General features: G+C 42.2%; 2 protein-coding genes across 2 annotated transcripts; both read left to right on the forward strand.

The window, feature by feature from the left end:
• The first annotated feature begins 10133 nt into the window (after positions 1-10133).
• Positions 10134-10679, forward strand: LOC123830079 (ferritin heavy chain-like). The gene has a single exon (XM_045856085.1). The coding sequence runs from the start codon at positions 10134-10136 to the stop codon at positions 10677-10679; it is 546 nt and encodes a 181-aa protein (XP_045712041.1).
• Positions 10680-15893: 5214 nt separating this feature from the next.
• Positions 15894-16439, forward strand: LOC123829894 (ferritin heavy chain-like). Its single transcript, XM_045855833.1, has one exon. The coding sequence runs from the start codon at positions 15894-15896 to the stop codon at positions 16437-16439; it is 546 nt and encodes a 181-aa protein (XP_045711789.1).
• The last annotated feature ends 6438 nt before the right edge of the window (positions 16440-22877 follow it).

Genomic DNA, 22877 nt, shown 5'->3' on the forward strand with positions numbered 1-22877 from the left:
CAGCCAGTGCCACAAAAATACTGGCAGGTGTTCAGTAAAAAAGGAATTCATACACACACATGCACACACACTTGTTTGTATCAGTCAAATTAGCGGGATTTCTGGTTTAGCCTTTCCGTTATTGTTTAGGAATCTTACGTCTTTGATGGCAAAAGAATACGTTGCAAATTTATAACACGGGGATAAAATATTCACCATTCCCAAAACATTCTAATCATGGGATCCTTTTGCTACCAAATCTCATAGAACACTATTGCAAAAAGGTAGCCTTGGAAACAACGTTAAAAGATCTCATCCTGTGTTTGTTCCACAAGCCCATCCCTGTAGCTACACCTCAGTCATTTTCATTAAGAATGCTTTATGAGAAATAGGAAAGTTCGCTGTGAAGGTTCCAGCACAGTTCATTTTGGGACAGTAAATGTAATGCAGGGCCCTCACCATGACAGTGGGTAGCTATCACACATACCCATTTTGTTCTCTAATGGGTGACTCCTAATATGGTCTTTTTCCATCATATTCTAATTTCTGTTTGTAACTGAATGGCTTTCTGGGAATGATCACAATGATACTTCTTTCAGTACTTAAATCAAAGGGAGAAAGGCTAAGTAGTTTACATTTCTCACCTGCCTCTCTCCCTATGTCTTAATCTCACCAACAGCAGAATTCCTCATTTTCATTTTCCTGACTAGAATGCTGAACTTTGGTCAGTTACACACCTTTGGGTCGAAAGCAATTTGTGCCTGTGTTTTTGGGGAAATAAAATGCAGAAGTTCCTCAAAAACTCAGACATTTTTTAAAAAATTAAAGTAAAAATGTTTAATAATACATATTCATGATGAAAGCTTTCAGCAGTACAGTGGGACATCCTCTGATAGCTGAGCTTCACACAGCAGCTTCTTGAATAAAAATTCCAGAATATATAAATATATAGTATACATATTTATATTTTCCCCTTCACAAATTAAATTATTATACATACTGCTCTGAATTTTCTTTTTTCTTAGCACTTCATTTGGAGTGATGCAGACACTTAACTGCGAGAAAACAGAACAAGGCATATATGCTATAAAGCATTTTATTAATAAAGTCCAGGATTGTTAGTAAATATATACTTTGCTATATATCAACTGTAGTTGAAAAATTAAAATAAGTTTAAAGACTATAAGAAAATATAATTTGATAAGTGCTTCAATGAAAGGATCAATGAGATCATAAGAAATAAATACACAGTAAACAATGTACTTCCTATTCAGCATCTCACACTTCATCTTTTTCCTCCAATGGAGATCATCGATATTACGGCCTATACGATTATTTGGTTTTGGGTGAGTACCTGATTGCAATACATTTCTCTTTGAGTTCGATAGAGGGCCTGTCAGGTTTCTCTCCAGACCTAAAATACATGATGCAATTCCTTACATTGCAACTGCACTAATCCCAAAGAGTAGTTGGTGTGGGGCACTATCTAAAGGTGAACTCTTGCAGATTTTTTAATTTTAAAAATGTTCCCACAACTACTCTCAGGTCTCAATTCTCATGACACCTCCAACAAATTGGATAAAATGCCTATTTTGGTCCTAGGCAAATATCAATATAACACAACACTATTATTTGCTCAATCTGCAAAATAGTCTATATTTTGCTAGGAAATCACAAAATAACTAAGACAAACTTCTCAACAAGAACTTGTACCTGAGTCTGATCCATCTTATTAACCATGACTTTTATTTGTCTATCCTTTGGCTGCCTAATTCTATTCAACAAGAAATTATTCTTTTTGTAAACAACAGAAATGTTTTCCATTACACTTGAAATTCAATATTACATTAGTTTCAGGTATACAACATAGTAGTTGGACATTTATATAATTTATGAAGTCTAATACCCTTGTGCCACCACACATAATTATTCCAATAACATGGACTATATTCCCTGTGGCTTGCTTTTCATCCCCACCACTATTTTGTGATTACCAATTTGTACTTCTTAACTCCTTCACCTTTTCCACCCAGCCTCCCAAACTCCAACCCATCTGACAATTAGTTTGACCTCCATGAGTTTGTTTTTGTTTTGTTTGTTCGTGAATCTTGTTTTTTAGATTCCACATACAAATGAAATCATATGGTATTGGCCTCTCTCTGTTTCACGAGGCTCACTTAGCATAACATCCTCTAGGTGCATCCATTTTGTTTCCACGGTGAGATTTCACTCTTTACTATGGCTGAGTAATATTCCACAGTGTGAATGTACCTCTTCTTTACAAAAGCCATCTCTTGGCTTTTGTAAATAATGTTGCAATAAACGTAGGAGTGCATAAGTCTTTGGTAATTAATGTCTTGGATTTCTTGGGGTAAATGCCCATAAATGGGATTGATGGGTCATATGGTAGTTGTATCTTTTAATTTTTTTGAGGACCTCCATACTGTTCTCCAGGGCAAGCACCAATTGAAATTTCACCAACAATGCATGAGGAGGGTTCCCTTCTATTGATACCCTTGCCAACACTTGTGGTTTGTAATTTTATTAATAGCCATTCAGACGTTTTAGTGTATTTTCCCATTACCTTTTATCCCCTTTTTACCCCCCTGCCCCCCTGCAATCACCACAGTGTTCTCTGCATCCACGAGTCTTTTCCCTTTTTGCTCAATCCCTCCACTCCTAACTACCTCCCAGAGCTGTTAGCCTGCTCTCTCTCTATGAGTCTGCTGCTATTTTGCTTGTTAGTTCAGTGTATTCATTAGAGTCCACATATGAGTGAAATCATATTTGTCTTTCTGGGACTGGCTTGTTTCACTTGGTATAATGTTCTCCCGCCCCCTTCATGCTGTCCCAAAGTGTAAAATTTTCTTCTTATTTGTGGTCAAGTAGTATTCCATTGTGTAAAGGTCCCATAGTTGTTCTATCCACTCATCTCCTGATGGACACCTGGGCTGCTTCTCTAACCTGGCGATGGTAATGCTGCAATGAATATAGGGGTGCTTATGTTCATTCCAATTGGTGTCTCTAGTTTCTTCATATAAGTTCCCAGAAGTGGCATTGTTGGGCCATAAAGCAGCTCCATTTTCAATTTTTTTTGTGCTATCTCTATACTGCTTTCCACAGTGGCTGCATCAGTATGCATTCTCAGCAACAGTGCCCTAGGGCCCGCTTTTCTCCACATCCTCGCCAGACTTGTTTGTTGACTTATTTATGATGGCCACCCTGATCATTGTGAGGTGATATTTCATTCCAGTTTTAATCTGCATTTCTCTGATGACTAGTGGCATTGAGCAGCTTTTCATATGTCTATTGGCCACCCGTATTTCTTCTTTGGAGAAGTGTCTATTCAGGTCCTTTGCCCATTTTTTAAAACCCATAGAATCCTTTCTTCTGTTTCTGTGGTGTCACGTTACTATTAAACTAACCTCACCTTTCTGGAAACAAATACCACCTGATTGTGGTGTGTGATCTTTTTAATGTATTGCTAAATTCTGTTTGCTAATATTTTTTCAGCAGTTTTGCATATATTTTCATCAGTGATATTGGACTGTAATTTTCTTTCTTGGTAGTGTCTATCTGGTTTTGGAATCAGAGTAATGGTAGCCTCATAGATTGAGCTTGGGAGCCTTTCCTCCTATTCAGTCTTTGGAATTGTACAAGAAGGATACATGGTAATGTTTTGAATATTTGGTAAAATTCATTTGTGAAGCCATCTGGTCCAGGACTTTTGCCTGTGGGGAGTTTTTTAATAACTGACTTGATTTTGTTAGTATTTATTGCCCACTTTAGGTTTACTGTTTCTGCTTGATTCAGTCTTGAAAATTGTATATTTGTAGGAATTTATTTCTTCCAGGGTGTTCAATTTGTCAGCATACAAATTGTTCACAGTATTCTCTTATATTCCTTTGCATTCTGTGCTGTCAGGTGTCATTTCTCCCCTTTCATTTCTGATTTTATTTATTAGGATCCTCTCTTTTTTTCTTGATGAATCTGGTTAAAGGTCTGTCAAATTTGTGTATCTACTCAAAGAACCGGTGCTTGATTTCGTTGATCATTTCTATTGTAGTTTTAGGCTCTATTTCATGTATTTTTGCTCTGATATTTGTTATTTCATTTCTTCTAGTCACTTTGAGCTTTGTTTCTCATTCTATTCTTATTTCCTTTAGGTGTAAATTTAGATTGCTTAAGGTTTGTCTTTCATCTTGAGGTAGGCCTGTGTTGCTATGTTTTCCCTCCCAGAACTGCTTTGCTTGTGTTCCATAGATTTGGGGTCATTGTGTTTTCATTACCATTTATCTCAAGGGGTCTTTTGGTTTCTTCCTTAATCTGTTCATTAAGCCCTTCATTGTTGTTGTTTTTTCAAAGAGTGTATTTATTTATTTTTTAGAGAGGGAAGGGAGGGAGAAAGAGAGAGAGAGAGAAGCATCAGTGTGCGGTTGCTGGGGGCTGTGGCCTGCAACCCAGGCATGTGTCCTGACTGGGAATCGAACCTGGGACACTTTGGTTCGCAGCCCTGCGCTCAATCCACTGAGCTACACCAGCCAGGATAGCCCTTCATTGTTTACTAACATGTTATTTAGCCTCCATGTGTTTGCGTAGTTTTTAGTTTTCTCCTTCTAATGGATTTCTATGTTTATACTATTGTGATCAGAGAGGATGCTTGTTAGGGTTTTAATGTTCTTAAATTTATGGAGACTTGTTTTGTGTCTTAACATGTGTTCTATCCTGTAAAATGTTCCACGTACACTCAAAAAAGGATGCATATTCTGCTGCTTTTGGGTGTGATGTCCTAATGATATCAATGACGTCAATCTGCTCTAATGTACCCTTAAAGACAATTATTGGGCTGGCCAGAAAGTTCGTTTAGTTTTTATCTATACAATGGCTCTAGTAGTGCTTAGTTATCTTGGAATTCATTTGAAACAGTTTCGTTAGATTGTATTGTGACAATTGTCACAACAGCATGCATTAAAAAGAAGCAAAACTGGTGAACTTTTTGTGCAGCCGTTTTACTACTGAAGGTGGAAGAAGCTATGCAACATTTTCGGCATATTATGGTTTATTATTTCAAGAAAGGTAAAATGCGACCGAAACGTGAAAAAGAACATCTTTGCAGTGTATGGACAAGGTGCTGTGACTGATCAAATGTGTCAAAAGTGGTTTGTGACATTTCTTGGTACTATTGGTACCTTGGCCAAATAATTCTTTCCTACAGGGCTGTCTTATGCATTGGAAGATGTTTGGCAGGACCCCTGGCCTCTAGTCACTAGAAGCTAGTAGCAGCATATATAGCCAACATACTTAAAATATCCAAATCAAGAAAGTTATTAGTGAAAATGAAAAATGTGTCTTTTATTTTATGGGAAAAACTCAGTGGATTTTTCAGCCAACCCAGTATCTCCTTGTTGATTATTTATCCAAATGATCTTTTCCTTGATGTCAACAGGGTATTGACATCCCCTCCTATTACTATACTACTTTTGATGTCCACTTTTATGTCCGTCAATGTGTTTGTTATATATTTAGATGCTTCTACACTGGGTGCATAAATGCCTACAGGGGTTATATCCTGTTGTGGGATGGATCCCTTTATCTTATGTGATATCTTTTGGTACCTTTTAGCGTAGCCTTTGTTTGAAAGTCTATCCTGTATGACATAAGCTCAGCTACTGCAGTTTTTGTTTTTCCTGTTCATATCCATGAAATACCTTTTTGTATGCCTTTACTTTCCCTCTGTGTGTATTTTGATATAAAGTGGGGTTCTTGTAGGTAGCATATATATGACTCTTGGGTTTTTATCCATTTCAGCCGCCTTATGTCTTTGATTGGAGCATTAAACCATTTGCACTTAAAGTAGTTATGGGTAGGGATGTAGTCCCTGCCATTTTACTATTCATATTTTTACATTTTTTCTTCTTCTATTTGAGGTAGTCCCTTCAACATTTCTTGTAGTGCTGGTTGGTGGTGATTAACTTCTTTAGCTTTTTCTTGTCTAGGAAGCTCTTTAATTCTTCTTTGATCTAAATGATAGCCTTGCCGGGTAGAGTAACCTTGGTTGTAAGTTCTTCCTTTTCATCATTTTGAAAATTGTGTGCCCATCCCTTCTGGCCTGCAACGTTTCTGTTGAGAAAACAGCTGATAGTCTATGGGAGCCCCCTTGAGGGTAACTAACTGCTTTTCCCTTGTTGCTTCTAAGCATGTCTCTTTGTCTTTAACATTTGGGATTTTAATAAGGCTGTGTCTTTGTGTCACCCTCCTTGGGCTCATTTGACTGGGGGCTCTTTGCATTCCTGGACTTACATGTCTATTTGTTTCACCAGGTTATGGGAGTTTTCTCTCACTATTCCTTCAAACAGGTTTTCAAGTACCTTGCTGTCTCTCTTCCCCTTCTGGTTCCATTGTGAAGTGAATGTTGTCACCCTTGATGTTTTCCCACAGGTCTCTTAACCTATCCTCATTTACTTTTTTTCTTATTGCTATTCTGATTGGATGTTTTCTAATTGTTTGTCTTCCAAATTGCTGATTCGATTCTCTGCTTCATCTAAACTTCTGTTGATTCTATCTAAAGCACTATTCCTTTCAGTCGTTTCTGACTGGTTATTTTTCATGGTTTCTATCTCTGTCATTTCTCACTGAGTTCATCTGTTCTTCCCCTGAATTCATGGAGCAGCTTTATATGCAGTGTTTTGAGCTCTGTATCTGTAGATGGCTTGCCTCGATTTTGATTAGTTCTCTTTCTGGAGTTGTGTTTCATCCCTTTATTTGCTTCTTCTCTGTCTCCTCATTGTGGCTGCCTGCCTGTGTTTCTTCTCTGCAGGCAGATCTCCTATAGTTCCCCATCTTGGGAGGGCAGCATTATGTGGTAGGTATCCTGTGCAGCCCAATGGCACATTGTCCCTGGTCACCTGAGCTGGGCCCCTCAGGCGTGTCACCTGTGTGGGGTTCCTGTGCCTTCCTATTGTAGCTGAGCCTTGATTGCTGTTGGCGCGTCAGTGGACAGGACTGACCCTCAGGCTGACTGGCTGTGGAGGCTGGCCCTGACTACAGGTGATGTGCTATTGTGTGTGGGTGGACTACACAGAACAGGATAGGTTTTAGTGGTGCCTGCCAATCCCACCCTTTGGGTGTGTTGTTTGAGAAGTTCTGGATGGTGCTCTGCTGTGGTTGAAACAGGGCACAGGCAGTGTTGGTTCTGGGGCCTCTTGGGAGGGTCTCTGGTGCAGGCTCAGTTCAGCAGCTGTTCCTAGCCAGGGGCAGCTGGCAGGAGATACAAAGTGATCTGCATGGGGAGCTGCCCGTGTTCGACCTGGAGGCTCCTGTGACTGGCAGTGCTTTGGAGCAATGCTGGCTTCCCCTGGTGCCAGGCTTGGGGCCCTTTCCAAGCTACAGGACACACTGAACACGCATTTATTCTTAGGAAGTGAGTTTGTGCTGGGGAATCCAAGTTAAAAACTACATGGACTTGGTCTATTTGAAACAAATATATTAGCATTTTGCCCATTTCCTAAAAAGTAAAATGCAGAACCAATATGAGATGATTTTAGTAACCAGTGAAACCAAGAGTATAGATAGGCAGTGTTTCCCTTTATTACTGTTCACTTTAGAAACAGGTATGCTACATAGTCTCTCAACAAACTTTCACAAGTGGAAATGCAGACTGTTTTAATAAGGTGTGTGGGAGAATGTAGGCCAGCTACTCTTTTGCTCAGAATAGTGGCCCCTAAACTGATCTGAAGCATCATGATACTGACAATCATCTGAACACATTATGCTGTCAAAATAGTGTATTAAAGGACTCCCTCTTCCAGATAGTGAATGTCCTCACCTGAGGGGAAGAAAGAATTTGAAGAACAACAATACAACATAATTATCAAATTAAATTTTAGCAAAGAAGATTACTCATTTGTTTATATAGTGTATGCTCCATTTGCATGAAAAAGAAGAAGCCCTTGAAGGTATGTTTTACTAGTATGAATCACACAAGAGTCTTCTAAGGGAATAGATTGAAAACATGTTTTCAGAACTACAAATGTTATTTACACTGTGATTCCAATCTGTAAGAAATCTATACATGGAGGTAATCTAAAAAAAAAGAAATCCAGGGCAGCCCCAAGGGCACTTCTCTATTTAAGAAAGAAATACATGTACTTATTGAAAGTGTTTACAGCATCACTACTGGCATCCACTAATAAAAATAACTTATAATTATTGAGAGCTCACTATGTATTAGACATCAGATTAAGGCATTTACATGCATTATTTCATATCCTCCTCACAATAGCACCAAAGGCATTACTATTGTTGCCACCATTTCACAGATGATCACAGTGAATTTAGAGATTCATCAATCCCCTAATGTCCCACAGTTTAATAAATGGCTGCACTTAAATTTAAACACATGCAGTGTAACTTAAGGGCCTGAGAACCTAACCACTAGTCTATATGGTATTGAATACATGAGAAGTTTACAAGCCCAGTGAGTTATAATGTGACAAAGTCTGCTGCAGGATGTTAGTAGGGAAGAGATCCTAAAAGCCTGGTGTAATGGGAATGTCAGTCCAGTGGCACACGTCCATAACAGGTTCAATCACTTAAGTAACACTAGTCTAAACTGACATAGCCTGTGATCTGAAATGTCAAAGAGATTTCTGGAGTTATTGTAAGAAGGGCAGTAAATTTCAGCATAGAGCCTTCTGCTCTGCATTAATGTAATGCACAGATTCAGAGAAGTGAACCCTGGCACTGATAGGGCCGCAGTCAGCTAGCTACATGGATCTTCAGAAGACATTTATTGGGCATATGCAATAGAAAGAGGAAGGTGAAAGGTAAGTAGGAAGGGACTATTTTAAATGGCCTATCGAGTGACCATACTTACCAATTAATATAATGCTTAGTAACAAACTGAAACATATGAATTAGCACTGATTTTCTAATCCAATATTCTCTGACTAGTAACAAGATGTTTAACCTTTTATTACCAATCTAAACGTCATAATTTGAAGAAAAGCATTTCAATCCATTCACTTCTATATTGGCCCACAGAAAGGAAGAAAAAAAATGAACCACCATTTTGCTTTATTGCCCCAAAGTTCCTTTTCTTGTTTTCAAAATCACAGACAAGTAGAAATGGCAGGATGCAAGTATCACTGTTAGTCAAGTAACTAGGATAGAATACAAGTGAAGTGCTTTCTTTAAGGATTTAACTAAACCTTCTGTTTGCTGCCAGAGGGAACTGAAGTCTGAGCTTCCCTAAGAGGACAGAGACTGGCAAACCAGGTGAAAGGGGTGAATGCCTCCAGGGGGTGAGTGATGAGGTCACCCACACTCCACATTGCGGTGCAGACAGGGCAGAAGGAAAAGTGTCTCCAGGACTGCGCTGAAAGATTAAGACAGAAGAGAGAGTAAAGCGAGTGAAGAACAAACTCCAAGAGTGAAAGATGGAGAGGTGCCTGAGTCACTGAGACGCTGGAGGCCCTGCTCTGTCGCCAGCGAAATGTGAAGCTGATCATGAATGGGGGAGAAAGGGGAGATCGCTGGAGGAACAAGGTCTAGGAAGTCAGCGGGGCTGTCCGGACTGTCCTCATGTCCCTGCGAAGTCACTCAAACAAAGCTTTGTGATATTAAATGTAACCCGTGATACCACGAAAGGGCTATGTTTAATGAAACAATCACATCGGGGCAATTTTCAAATAAGCTGCTCAAATAAAACATGCATGAGATTAACTTAAAACAGTTGCACTTATATTCCTGAAGAACATTTCAAAATGTCGTATCTGCCAGATGCCCATACTTGTCAGGCCCTGTGAGCCACGCTGGCATGGGAATTGGAAAGTGCCAATGCCATTGGCCCCATTGGGCCCCCCTCAAGCACCTCCACCAACGAGGCCCTGCCCTGAGCCTAACCCACAAGCCCAGGTACCTGATGGTGCCTCCCCGCTCCCTCAACAGTTTTAAGTGCCTTAGTTCTTCCGGTCCCACCTCCCAGCCAACTGCAGTGCCTGAGGCCTGACACTTGAGAACCCCTGTGTTGGCGCCACTGCAGGACACTCCCAGTTCCTGGAGCCTCCACAGTCCCTGCCTCAGCGCATCCAGAAGCTTCGGCTACCACACCGCCTTAGTCTCGCTGTACTGTGCCTGCACCTCAAGACCTGGAGATGCTGTCCCGGCCCTCCTTTGTGTGCCAGAACTACCACCCTGAGTGTGAGGCCGACGTCAACAACCATATCATCGTGCACTTCCACGCCTCCGAAGTGTACTCGTCCATGGCCTTCTACTTTGACCGTGAAGACGTGGCCCTGAAGCACTTCAGCCAGTTCTTCCTGCAGCGGTCAGATAAGGAGAAGGAACACGCCGAGAGGCTGATGAGGCTGCAGATCCAGCGCGGGGGCCGAATCTTCCTGCAGCACAACAGCAGTCCTCCCTGGGACGAATGGGACAGTGGCCTGAGTGCCATGCAGTGCGCCTTGCTCCTGGCGAAGAAAGTGAACCAGAGCCTGCTGAGTCTGCACCAGCTGGCCACCGAGAAGGAGGACGGCCACCTGTGCAATTTCCTGGAGAGGCACTACCTGCCCCAACAGGTGATGTTCATCAAAGAGCTGGAGGACCATGTTGACAACCTGCGCAAGATGGGCGCTCCGGAATCCGGCCTGGCAGAGGACCTCTTTCACAAGCTCACCCTGGGCAACAGCGAGAAGAACTGAGCCTGGACTGCCTTCCCGATAGCCATGGGGTGACTTCCCCTGGTCACCCTGCTGAGCATGCCTATTGCCCTTCAAAACCTTCACTTAAGCTTTTTATGTTCCTGTCTTACCATTCCTTCCAATAAAGTTATTGGTTCCTAAATAAAGGTGTTTCATTGATTCCTGTGTGTGAACCCCAAACCTTCTAGGTAATGAAACAGGTATGTAGGAGTGTCTCTTTCAAAAACACACCCCCATCACTGGTAGATCAGGATTACTGTGGATGGGAGGGCATATTCTCTGGGACCATGGATACAGGGTGCAAAACTTCTTTGGGAACCTGGATAGAGGGAACAGGTGTTCTGAGGGATGGAGGATGAAGGGAGGGGGTATCCCTGGGAGGATGGATGGAGAGAGGAGTTATTCCCAGGAACCTGGGAGGAGGGAGTGGGTATTCACTGACCCCCTAGAGGAGGGTGGGGGCTATTCTGTGGGACACTATATAGACAGAGGCGGTGTCCTGGGACCCTGGATTGTAGGACAGAGTATTTCCTGGGCCTTGAATGGAGGGAGCTGTTTTGTGGACCCTGGATGGAGGGAAGGGCTATTCCTGGGACCAGGGATGGAGGGAGGATCCTTCCATGGGACCCAGTCTTGTGGGTGGAGTATTCCCTGGACCCTGGATGGGGGGACATTGTATTTTCTTGGCCGTAGATTGAGGGAGGAGGTATTCCCTGGGCCTTGGATGGAGGGAAGAGTTATCCTGGGATTGTGGATGTAGTGAGGTGGTATCCCTGAACCCTGGAGGAGGTTGGGACTATTCTGTGAGACACTGGATGAAGGAGGAGCATCCCGTGGTTCCCAGGGTGGAGTGAGGGAATATTACCTGGACCCTGGGTGGCGGGAGGTCGTATTTTCTAGACCATGAATGGAAGGACAATGTATAATCTGGACCATGGATGCAGGGGGCATACCCTAGGAACCAGGAGGGAGGGAGGCGCTGTACCCTGGATCTTAATGGAATAGAGGGATAAACATTGGGTGAGGGTGTGACATTCCGTGGGACCCTGGATGGAGGGAGGAGGTATTCTCTGATCCCTGGAGGAGGGTGGGGTCTTCTGAGGAATAATGGCTGGAGCCAGGGGGTATCCTGGGACCCCCGATGGAGGGTGAGAGTATTCCCTGGGCCCTGAATGGAAGATGGATGTATTTTGTGGACCCTGGGTGGAGGGAAAGGCCATTACCTGGACCCTGGATATAGGGAGGGGATTGCCTGGGATACTGCATGGAGGGAGAAGGTATTCCCTGTACACTGGGCAGAGGGAGGTGGTATTCCCTGGACCCTGGATGGAGCAAGAAGTTATTTTTGGGGTGCTGGATTGAGGCAGGAGGTATTCCTTGGGCCCTGGATGGAGACAGAGGGTATTTCATGGCCTTAAACTGGAGGGGAGAGGTATTCCCTGGGCCCTGGATGGGGGAGGAGCATTCCGTGGGACCCAGTCTTGTGGGTGGAATATTCTCTGGACCCTGAAAGGAGGGAGATGGTATCTTCTTGGCCCTAAACTGAGGAGGAGGTATTCCCTGGGCGCTGGATGGAGGGAGTGGTATTTCCTGAAACTTAGAGCAGGATGGGACTATTCTATTGACCCTGGATTCAGGGAGCTTTCATTTCCTGGCCCTGGCATGAATGGAAGGGTAATTCCCTGCACATTGCAATGAGGGTGGGGTTATAGGCTCTAGGAGAGAGCCTAGGGAAAATAGCAGGTGGGAGAGGGCTGTCCCTGGAACCTGGATGGAGGAAGGGCATACACCCTTGACCCTATAGGAGGGTGAGGCCATTTTGTGGGACCCTGGATGGAGGGAGGGCATACTATATGGAACCTGGATGGAGGGAGGTTGTATTTCCAGGGCCCTGAATGCACAGAGGCATTATTCACAGTCTCTGGATGGAGGGCAGAGGTACTCTCTGGACTACACATGGAAGGCAGGTGTATATACTGGTCCTGAATGGAGGGAGTATGTATTCCCTGGCCACAGAATGGACAGGGCACGTATTCCCTGGACTCTGGATGGAGTGAAAGAGTTTTCCATGGGACCCTGGAAAATGTAGACTTTATCTTCTCCTTAGGAACCATGTGGCATATGGCAGGGGGCAGTCAGGTGGATGGTCTGATGCCCTGGTGAAAACAGATGCATGTCCATGCTCAAAATACAAAGCCTGGCATTAAAGTTATTGCTGTGCTTGCCACTGGAGAAAAAAACAGAGAGAGTGAGATTGGGCAAGAATTAGAGGTTTCTTATATTTTAGTTTAATGTTTGTAGTTCACTATAGTATGCAAATGTTAATGTTTCTTAACAGCACCTGTGCAGCAAGATGAAGACCCCAGAAGCAATCTTGATGAAGTCCTGATGGAGACCTGGGCCCGCGGGGTCCCTGTGCTGTGGCTGTGAGGAACACATTCACTGGGACTACAGAAGTCCTGTGGAGAAAAAGGGACAGCGTGGCAGCTCTCTGAGTGATAGAGAAGACCCGAGCCCTGCCTGGACAGGCTTTTCTTGCTTTTCTGGGTATATGACATCCAGGATGGTCCTGATTTACTATGTACAGGTTCTAAGTAGATGACTGCCTTTTACAGATAACAAAGGAAAGAATGTTGCTAACTACTTCACAGAGAAGGATGTGGGAGACCAAGGGAAAAAGTGGTTAAACTGGCTATACTCCACACTTGGGAGGTTTACAATAGCCTTTAGTAAATTACTTTAAAGGTATGCAGTAAACATTTGCTGCCTCAATCCAGGCTGAGGCAGTTTTAGCAAAAGAAGACTCATAGCAGCCTAGGTACAATGCAGGCCTGATTCCCCATGGGAGAACCTATCCGTGGGCCTGGGTCTTGTGTGCGGACTCGCTCCCTACTGGATTTTTTCATTCAGGGGCTGGGCTACATTCCCCACGCCACACAGATCTGTTCCCTGTAGACTACCACTTCCACAAGCTCTCACTGAGCAACTGCAATGATAGCCGAGCCTTAGGCTGGCTTTCTGAGGTACATGGGAGTGTCTTCCCAAGGTCCCCATGCTCGTCATGCCTTGTACCCTTACAAAACTTCCAAATATAGCTTTTTGCTTCAGTTGTCCTCTTTCTTTCACTACGTCAACATGATACGCCAAACATGAAATTATATCCACAGGATGGAGAAGTACAAGATCAAGGCTGAAAGTCAAATTCCTGGTATTGAATATGAAGTAGCACACATTCCCCTGCACGTTATCAGTGACTCAGTGCTTTCAAGAATGTAGGGGGAGGGGGAGAGCTGAAGCTGGGAGGCCAGTTAGGAGATCTTGTGGCTGATCCAGGTGAAAGGCACTGGGGGTTGAACTCTGGTGGTGACTGAGAAAATGAAGAGAGGTGGGCAAATTCCACAGGGACTGGATGAGCTGATAAGTTCAGCTTATGGGCCAGAGGTGAAGAGTGAGGGACCAGGAAAATAATCTGGGTACTGGTGATTAGAATTGAATACCTGGGTTGATTCTAGCACTGTTTATTAATTTGAAGATTTTTCTCCAGGTGTAGGTCTGCCATATTATGGAAAACCTGAGATGCCAATTGGACATCCAAGTGGAACCATCTTGTAGATAACTCTGAGGTCATTGTAGACCCAGTGTTCCAGGTTTGTATCAGGGACTGGGTATGTAGGCAATCTTGGCCTAGCAAGTATCAAGACTTCATACACACAGCAAAAAACCATGTGTTCAGTGTAAATTATATTGTTTACCTACTCTAGGCACAAGGACTTGCTTAGCAATTAGAAAAGGTGGGAACACTTCCCTAATCAAAGTTCCCAGACACCATGCCCAAGTGGAACCTTCTTGGGGGCCTTTCTAAAGACAGTGGTGCCAGTCCTGCTATGCTGACTCATTCATGCACAGTAGGTATTATTTACCCATAGTGGGCACTGATCACCTACCCACTAGTACTATGACACTGACATAATAATATGTGTTTAAGGTGTGTAGGTAGCAAAGAGATCTATCATGAACAAGTATATGCCACCAAATGAGACAATCTGGAAGAATTGAATAAATTCTGAGAAACATACAATCTTCTAAAGCCAAATGAAGAAGAAACTGGAAATTTGAACACATGACTTACAACTGAGGAAATCAAACCAGTCATTAAGAAAAAAAAATACCTCCCAACAAACAATAGCCCTGGACTGGATGGCTTCACAGGTGAATTTTATACAACTGTGGCATCTGACACCTTTAATCTCCCCAAAGTACACTCCTAAGACAGTCAATGAGCTTAACACAATGCAGACATGCAGAAAAGGGACACAATAGGACATATCTACCTAAAAGAAAAAAAGTATTAGTCTCCCAATGTCAGAAATATTGTATTTATTTTTGCCAAAAGGAGTGTCCCTTTCCTACCCATAAGCCATGCCATGTATGCTCAAAGGAACACCCCCTGAGTAGCTCAGCACACTCCAGGCTTCTATTGCAGCAGACGCCCTGTAGGGAAATGCACATCACAACTGCGGATGAGATCCATGCTAATTATCTCAGTTGATCAAATAAGTCCTTTATTCCTAACTGTACAAGAACACAGATTTGCCAAATGTATGAGGAAGATAAAAGAAAAAAAGACAATGAATGCACAGAACTATTTCCGGGCAGGGGGAACCCACATATAATACAGGAAACACAAGAGAATTTTACCAAAAATTCAAATTCATATTCTCAGAACTTCAAGGGAAGAAAATGGATCTATACAATAAAAATGTCTCCTATAGAAGGAATTAGAGGACAAAGTCCTTGCAACATGGACATATTATTGAAAAATTGAAAACATTAAATGCTAAGAGGTCAGAACAGATTTTCCTCGCCTCACCCAGGCTGTGATGCAACCAGGAACAGGACTCCTGTGCACTGCCCACTTTGACAACCCCTCCCACCGCACCCCGCTTTGCCACTCCCCTTCCCAGGGATCCTCTTCGCGCCTTCTCCAGAACACTCGCGAGAATTCGTCACCTTTTCAGTCTTCAGGTCCCACCTTTCCTTTTCCGGTTCCATCTCAGAGCCAACCACCAGTCGCCTGCTGCAGACCACTGGAGCACCACCCACCGGCGGTGTTGCTGACTCACCCAGGGCACACCCAGGTCTCCAGCAACTCCAGCTCCGGCTTCCGCCACTTCTTCACGTAGCTGCCCCCACCTCGCAACTGCGCTACCAGACATGGCGAATGCTTTTGCACCCTGGCACCTGGGTCAGAACTACAATTCCGAGTATGAGGCCGCCATCAACAACCAGATCGCCTTGGAGCTGCACGCCTCCTACATGTACATGTCCATGGCCTCCTACTTCAACCGTGGAGACGTGGCCTTGAAGCACTTCAGCCTGTTCTTCCTTCAGCAGTCGAACAAGGAGAGGGAGCACGCGGAGTATCTGTTGGGGCTGCAGAACCGGAGTGCCGGCAACCCCTTCCTGTGGAACATGCCCAGACCTGAGGAAGAGAACTGGGAGAATGGCCTGAGGGTCCTGGAATGCGCCTTGCAGCTGGCGAAGAAAGTGCACCAGAGCCTGCTGGGTCTGCACCATATGTCCAAAGAGAAGCATGGCCGCGTCTGCAACTTCCTGGAGCGTGACTACTTCCATGAGCAAGTGGTGTTCATCCAAGAGTTGGGGGACCGCGTCACCAACCTGCGCAAGCTGTGGGCCCCGGAAGAGAGCCTGGCAGAGTACCTCTTCGACAAGCTCACTCTGGGCAACACTAAGAACTGAGCAAGGACTGCCTGCCCAATAGCCGCGGGTGTGACCTGCCCTGGTCACCATGCAGAGCGTGTCTATTGCCATATTGCCCTACGAAATGTTCAGTTAAGTTTTTATGTTCGAGTGCTTTCATTACTTCCTAAAGTTATTGGTTGCTAAATAATTAAAGGTGTTTCCTTGGTTTGTGTATGCAAAACCGTCCCCGTTTTCATTTTAAAATAAGTGTGCAGGAGTCTCTTCACTCACCCATGTCCCATTGTGTGCAGAATGGGATCTCCATGGATGGAGGGAGGGATCTCCATGGGTGGGACCCTGTATGGAAGGAGGTATTCCATGGATCCTGGGTGGAGGGTGGGGTATTCCCTGGGCCCTGAATGAAGGGTGGACTATTCCCTGGGAATCTGAGTGGAGTGACTGGGTATTCCCTACTACCCTGGATGGAGGAAGGAGGTAATTCCGGGACTCTGGATGGAGGGAGGAGGCATACCCTGGGGCTCTGGACAGAGGTTAGACATTTCTGTGGGATCCTGAATGAAGGGAGGAGGTATACCCTGCACAGTTTAAGGAGTTAGGGTATATGCCCTGGACCCTGGCAGGGGGTATCATTGCCACCCTGAATGGAGGGAAGAGGTATTCTCAAGATCCTGGATGGAGGGAGTGGGCACACCTTGGGACCATGCAGGGAGGGGGTTTTCTGTGTGACCCTAGGTTAAGGGGATCGCACTCATTTTCACAGGGGGCCACATCAGCTTCCAGGTTGCCTTCAAAGGGCTGCAGGTAATTTTAGGGCTGCATAAATGTAACTACTCCTTAATCTTTAAGGCAGGGCTCACTGCTTGCAGAGGGTAGATATAAGGTGCCAGCCTGGATAAAAACAAGGTGCAGAGCCAGATTCAGCCCAGGGTCCTTGTGTTTATCGCCTGTGTCCTAGATGCTGGGAGGACTTATTCCTTGGCCCCTGGATAGAGGGAAGTGATATTCCCTGGGACTCTGGATGGAGGGAGGAGTTATTCTCTGGACCATGGATGGAGAGATAGGGTATTCCCTGGGCTAAAATGAGGGAGGAGCATTCTTTGGGACCCGGTATTGTGGGTGGGGTATTCCCTGGACCCTGGATGGAGGGAGGAGTATTCCCTTGACCAAAATGTAGGGAAGAGGTATTCCCTTGGCCCTGTATGGAGAGAGAGGGTATTCCAAGGCCTTGAATGGAGGGGAGAAGTATTTCCTGGGCCTTAAATGGAGGCAGGAGTATTCCCTTGAGGAAAATGTAGAGAAGAAGTATTCCCTGCACCCTGGGTGAAGGGGGGTATGTCCCTGGATGCTGTATGGAGTGAGGTGGTATTCCCTGAATCTTGCAGGAGGATGTGGCTGTTCGGTCAGACACTGAATTAGGTAGAGGCATTTGACAGCCTCTTCCCTCAACTGGACTGCCTTTGGCCTCACCAACTCCACCAATTACTCTATAAGTTGTTTGAATCACATACTTAAAAGAATCCTAGGTTTTGTTTTTGCACTCAGTCCCTCTTGTTGTTGTTGTTGTTGTTGTTGTTGGTAAACACCTGCACATACATAGCGGCATGCATACATACATACACACACACAGTATAAATTTGCATCACTGCCAGTGGTTTGGAAGAAATCAGCACTTTTCTGGCTAGACAAACTCAAAGGGTAACATTACTAAAGGAGAATCAAGTCATGCAGCTGACAGTACTCGGCAGATCAATGAGTCTTTCCTCTTGAGTGTTTGTCAGGTAAGAAACCAGAACTTGAGAACTCCATCCACAGAAGCAGAAGCAAAATGTTTATATTCTACCTAAAGCATATGTCCCAACCTATTGATTTACATTAAAATAAATTAAGTATAAAATCATTTTGGCAGACAGCTACCAAATAATCGGATATTTCGTAGGAATTTGAAATTGCCTAAATATGTTTAACTGACCTTAAATACTGAGGGGGTTTTGTTTGTTTCTTTGCTTGTTTTTGGGAAAATGGCAAAACTCTTCAAGGAAATAAATCTAAAGGACATTGTTTATTTTTCAAGTATGAGCAAAAACTGAAGAGTGAAAATCCCAGAAGGAAGGTAATTCTGTGAATAGCACACAGAAAACACTATGCAAAATCTACCTTTGTAAGTGGTGTTTTTTACTGAGTTTTATCATTGGCTAGTTGAGGTTATTATGTTTTTATGAATGAGAAAATCACCATATAAACATTTGAGAGTAGGAAAGCAAAGTTAAATAAATAATGGGAAAGAAATTGCTCATGGCCAATCATGAACAAAAATGATTACATGTAAAAGTTATTGTATTAGCACTCGAGGTCAATATGACTATGAGGTATAGAAAATTTTATAAGGATTATACTTTTTGCCTAACTTGGTTGGAAATATTTACACTTGATTTTAGTGAAACAAATTGTCTACAGCTTCAACCACAACATTCCAAATCTGTAGGCTAATTTACATAATTGCAGCAAATATATTTTCCCCAAACATAATTATTATGAAGGAGAACGTATGAACACTTCTGTAGCACCTTCTTCATTTGTGACAACAGAAGGAAAGATTTTTTTTATTTATTTTTTAATTTTATTTTAATCATTGTTCAAAGACAGTTTTCTCCTTTTTACTCCCAATCCAGTCCCCCCTTCCACCCTCCCCACTTCCCTCCCATTACCACCCTCCCCTTAGTTTATGACCTTGTGTCCTTTAAGTTTGTTCCCGTGAACCCTTCCCACTGTCCCCTGAAATTCCCTCTACTTTCTTCTGTGGGCACTGTCAGCCTGACCTCTATTTCAGTGTCTTTGGTTACATTTTGCTTGTTTCTTTGTTTTGTTATTTAGGTTCCTGTTAAAGGTGAGATCATATGGTATTTGTCTTTCACAGCAGAAGGAAAGATTTTAAATAAAGTATTATTGAATATATGTGAATAGTTCAAAGTAAATATATCACAGCACATTCTTATTATCAACTTATCTGGAACTCATTTTATATTACATATATATATATATTGTAAGTGAACAAAGGGACTGAAACAGAGTCTTGGTCCCATGAGATAAAAGTCACTGCCAGTTGCACTCATTCAGCACAAAGTAGGACTTACATTAGATACTAAATAGGTACTGATTAGATATATGGTATGTTTGTGTCATTCCACTCAGTGTTACTTATGTGCATTTGCTCTTGTGTTTACATCTAAGTGAAATACAACAGTGTGGTGATGGCCAGAGGGAAGAGGGTGTGGGCTGGGTGGAGGTTGGCCAAGGGGAAAGAAGAGGAAAATCTGTAATAATGTCAACAGTAAAAATAAAGTTTAAAGAAGGAAAACAAAGACAAATATTGGAGGCATTTTCAGGATTCTCTCCATCTCTTTATAGCTCATCATGGCACACAGTGTGCACAATTGTACGTGTTTTGAATCATGCTGAGTGTGATTCCTGCTGACTGGTCTGTCCAAGCATAGAAAAGACAGTTGTCCCATGTCCACGCATGTAGTCCCATTGACTGATTTCATCAGATTCAAACACTATAATTTCCTTTTAAAGTAATGACAGGGAAATGAAAAATATTTGAATAGAAGGAAACTTCAGCACGCTCAGTTATTCAAATTAGTGCGACCTTCAATGGTACTTCATGAAACCAGAATAACTACTTCAGAGTAAGGTATCACTTTCCTTTTCACAAATCAATAAAAAAGGACAGGCAGTATTTAAGTAATGCCTTTCACTACCTGAAAGGAAATTTATTTATGAATCACCCAGAGAACTAAAGTGTGCCAACTGTTCCAGAAAGAAGAGTGGTCCAGACCTGAGATGGCCCACACATATCAGGGAATGAGGGCATGGCACTCGAGAGAGAACTTGCATCCCAGCATACAGAGAAGAGGTAGCAAGTGTATTCTCAGTCAGAAGTGATTATGTTTAAGACAAAAAGCATAATCTGAAGTTTCACTGAATCTTCTTAATTTCAATGTTGTAGTTTTATTTGCATACCTTTATAAATTGTTAGTTGTACAGCCAGAAAGGCATACCTTTAAGCATAGAGATTTTTTATACCTAGTTTCATATTTGTGCATATTGAAGTAAAATTATAAGAATAATTTGTCACCATTGGGTGTCTTTGATTTTTTTCCTTCTAACGGAAACCCAGTTTAAACACATTCAACACCCACTCCCACTCATAGTTTTAATTTGGGGAAATAATGAGACATGATGAGAAATAATAAAATAAAGCTTTTAACGAGGACTTCAACATTTTAACTAGTGTTTCTGAGCCCCTACTATGTGAAATTTAGTATCACAGCAGTTAAACAGTCTTTGCCCTGAAGGAGCTCATGGTGCAGACAAACTTTCCAAACTACCCAGAGAGGAATATAGATCACAGTGTCACTGGCTGCTAATTACAAAATGTGTGCTTGCTGGAGCATGTTACTGGCTCTCAAATTCACAGTTTCTTTATCTGTAAAATATGGCTGGTGATGGTAAAAAAATTAACTGAGAGAGGATCTGTAACAATGAGGTAATAGTGTATCAACAGTCCAGGAACAGATGATATTAAGGATGGATAACATAATACTGATTTTGAATTGCTCTCACTTTTCATTGCTGCTTTATTAAATGAGTTTTATACATATGCAAACACACACAGAGTAAGTCACCGACTGCTGCTACTTATGATCTGCTTCCTTGTAAATATATCATCAAGCCTACTGCACATATTAATTTTTAAAGAAAAGATTATCTAGAACATTGAATAACACTTAGCTGCAAAAAAAGGCATATGTGAGGAGTTTGTGGGACAGGCTTTTATATTAGGATCTGTACAAATACCTGCATTATAATATATACTCAATAGAAATGTAGTGAATGAGTGAATGAATAAAAGCTCATCACTGACACTGAGTCAGAACTTATTGTCTAATATCAGTGGTGTAACTATTAGATCTGTAGATTTTTAAAGGATGAAAGGAACCAAAAGTCAAAACAGAGTTTTTGCCAATTATGGCACTAGAATTTTTATTTGTTGACTCTGCATTTATTATGAATAATACTGTGATGGATAATTTTATGTATCAACTTGACTGGACCAGGGTATACCCAGATATTCAATCAAACATTATTCTGTGTGTGCCTGTCAGGGTGTTTTGCCATGAGATGAATATTTAAAACAGTCCACTGAGTAAAACAGATGGTCTTCCCTACTGTGGGTGGGCCTCATCTAATCAGTTGAAGGCCTGAATAGAACAAAAATGCTGAGCCAACTCTGAGCTAGATGGACTCCTCATTCTCAACTGCCTTTGAGTGGGGAACACTGTTTCTTTCCCCTGCCTTCAACTTCACTTCTTGGGTCTTGAAAGTATTGGCCTTTGGACTCGACCTGCAACAGCAGCTTTCCTTGGTCTGAAGCTTGCCAAATGGAGATTTGGGGAATTTTGAGCCTTCATAACCACATGAGCCAATTCTTTACTTTACAGACAGACAGACAGACAGGCAGATAATATTCTATTCAGTTCTGTTTCTCTGGAGAACCCTGACTTGTACAAACACAGTATAAATACTGAATACAAAACTTTCAAGGAAACCTTATCTTACAGTATTATATTCATAGTTTTTAAATATAATATTTTCTTATAGTTTCTCTTTATGTGTTTATATTTATTCTTATATTGCTCATTAAAGAAAAACTGGAGGGTATACTTTTGTTCATACATATGTATATTTCCTTCATAGAATTCTGAGGTTCTCAGTCCATGCTTGTTTATTCATTTCCCTTAGAAAAGACTGTTTTTTAACCTTAGGTAGAGGAAATTTGTAAGGATGAATTATTAGATAATACTGGAACATAGTGAGAAACATTCTACAATATCAAGCTTCTTCTATTTAAACAGATTCTCACAGTGAGTTCTACAATGAAACCTCCCAAAGAAATTTGGAAAGTCTACAATTATAATTAAGACTAAACATTGATGTAAGGAAATATAGATTAAAATTTTACATCATTGAGAAACTGATGATGTAATTCTTTTCTATGTCTAATGTATGATTCTATCACTACAAACAACACATTAAATAGACACCATTATTATTCCATTTTTATATAATCAACAAATTGAACACCTCTAAAATTGATTAGATAAGTTTACATTGTGACATTTGATCCTTTGTTTTCTTCACAAACACTGAATGAGGGTTGACTAGATGGAGAAGTGCAAATGGGAGAAATTGGGACAATTTTTCTGTAATCGATCAAGAATAAGATATTGAAGAAAAATGAAATAGCATAAGCTTCCAAAAAGATATAGACATCTCAAAAAAGGTACAGTAATCAAAGCTATGGGAATAAAACTTTAAGCGAATGTAGGCATTTTATTCATAACGATCACACCATGTGAGAGCACTTATAATATTCTGTCACTCTATGCTGGTTCTTGAGAGCAGACCCAGTTC

Source organism: Phyllostomus hastatus, unplaced genomic scaffold, assembly GCF_019186645.2.
Source record: "Phyllostomus hastatus isolate PE091 unplaced genomic scaffold, TTU_PhHast_1.1 phas_scaffold_12, whole genome shotgun sequence".
Taxonomy (NCBI): domain Eukaryota; kingdom Metazoa; phylum Chordata; class Mammalia; order Chiroptera; family Phyllostomidae; genus Phyllostomus; species Phyllostomus hastatus.

What these genes read in the sequence shown, in the direction of transcription:
- LOC123829894 (XM_045855833.1), top strand. Translation starts at nt 15,894, where the DNA reads ATGGCGAATGCTTTTGCACCCTGGCACCTGGGTCAGAACTACAATTCC.
- LOC123830079 (XM_045856085.1), top strand. Translation starts at nt 10,134, where the DNA reads ATGCTGTCCCGGCCCTCCTTTGTGTGCCAGAACTACCACCCTGAGTGT.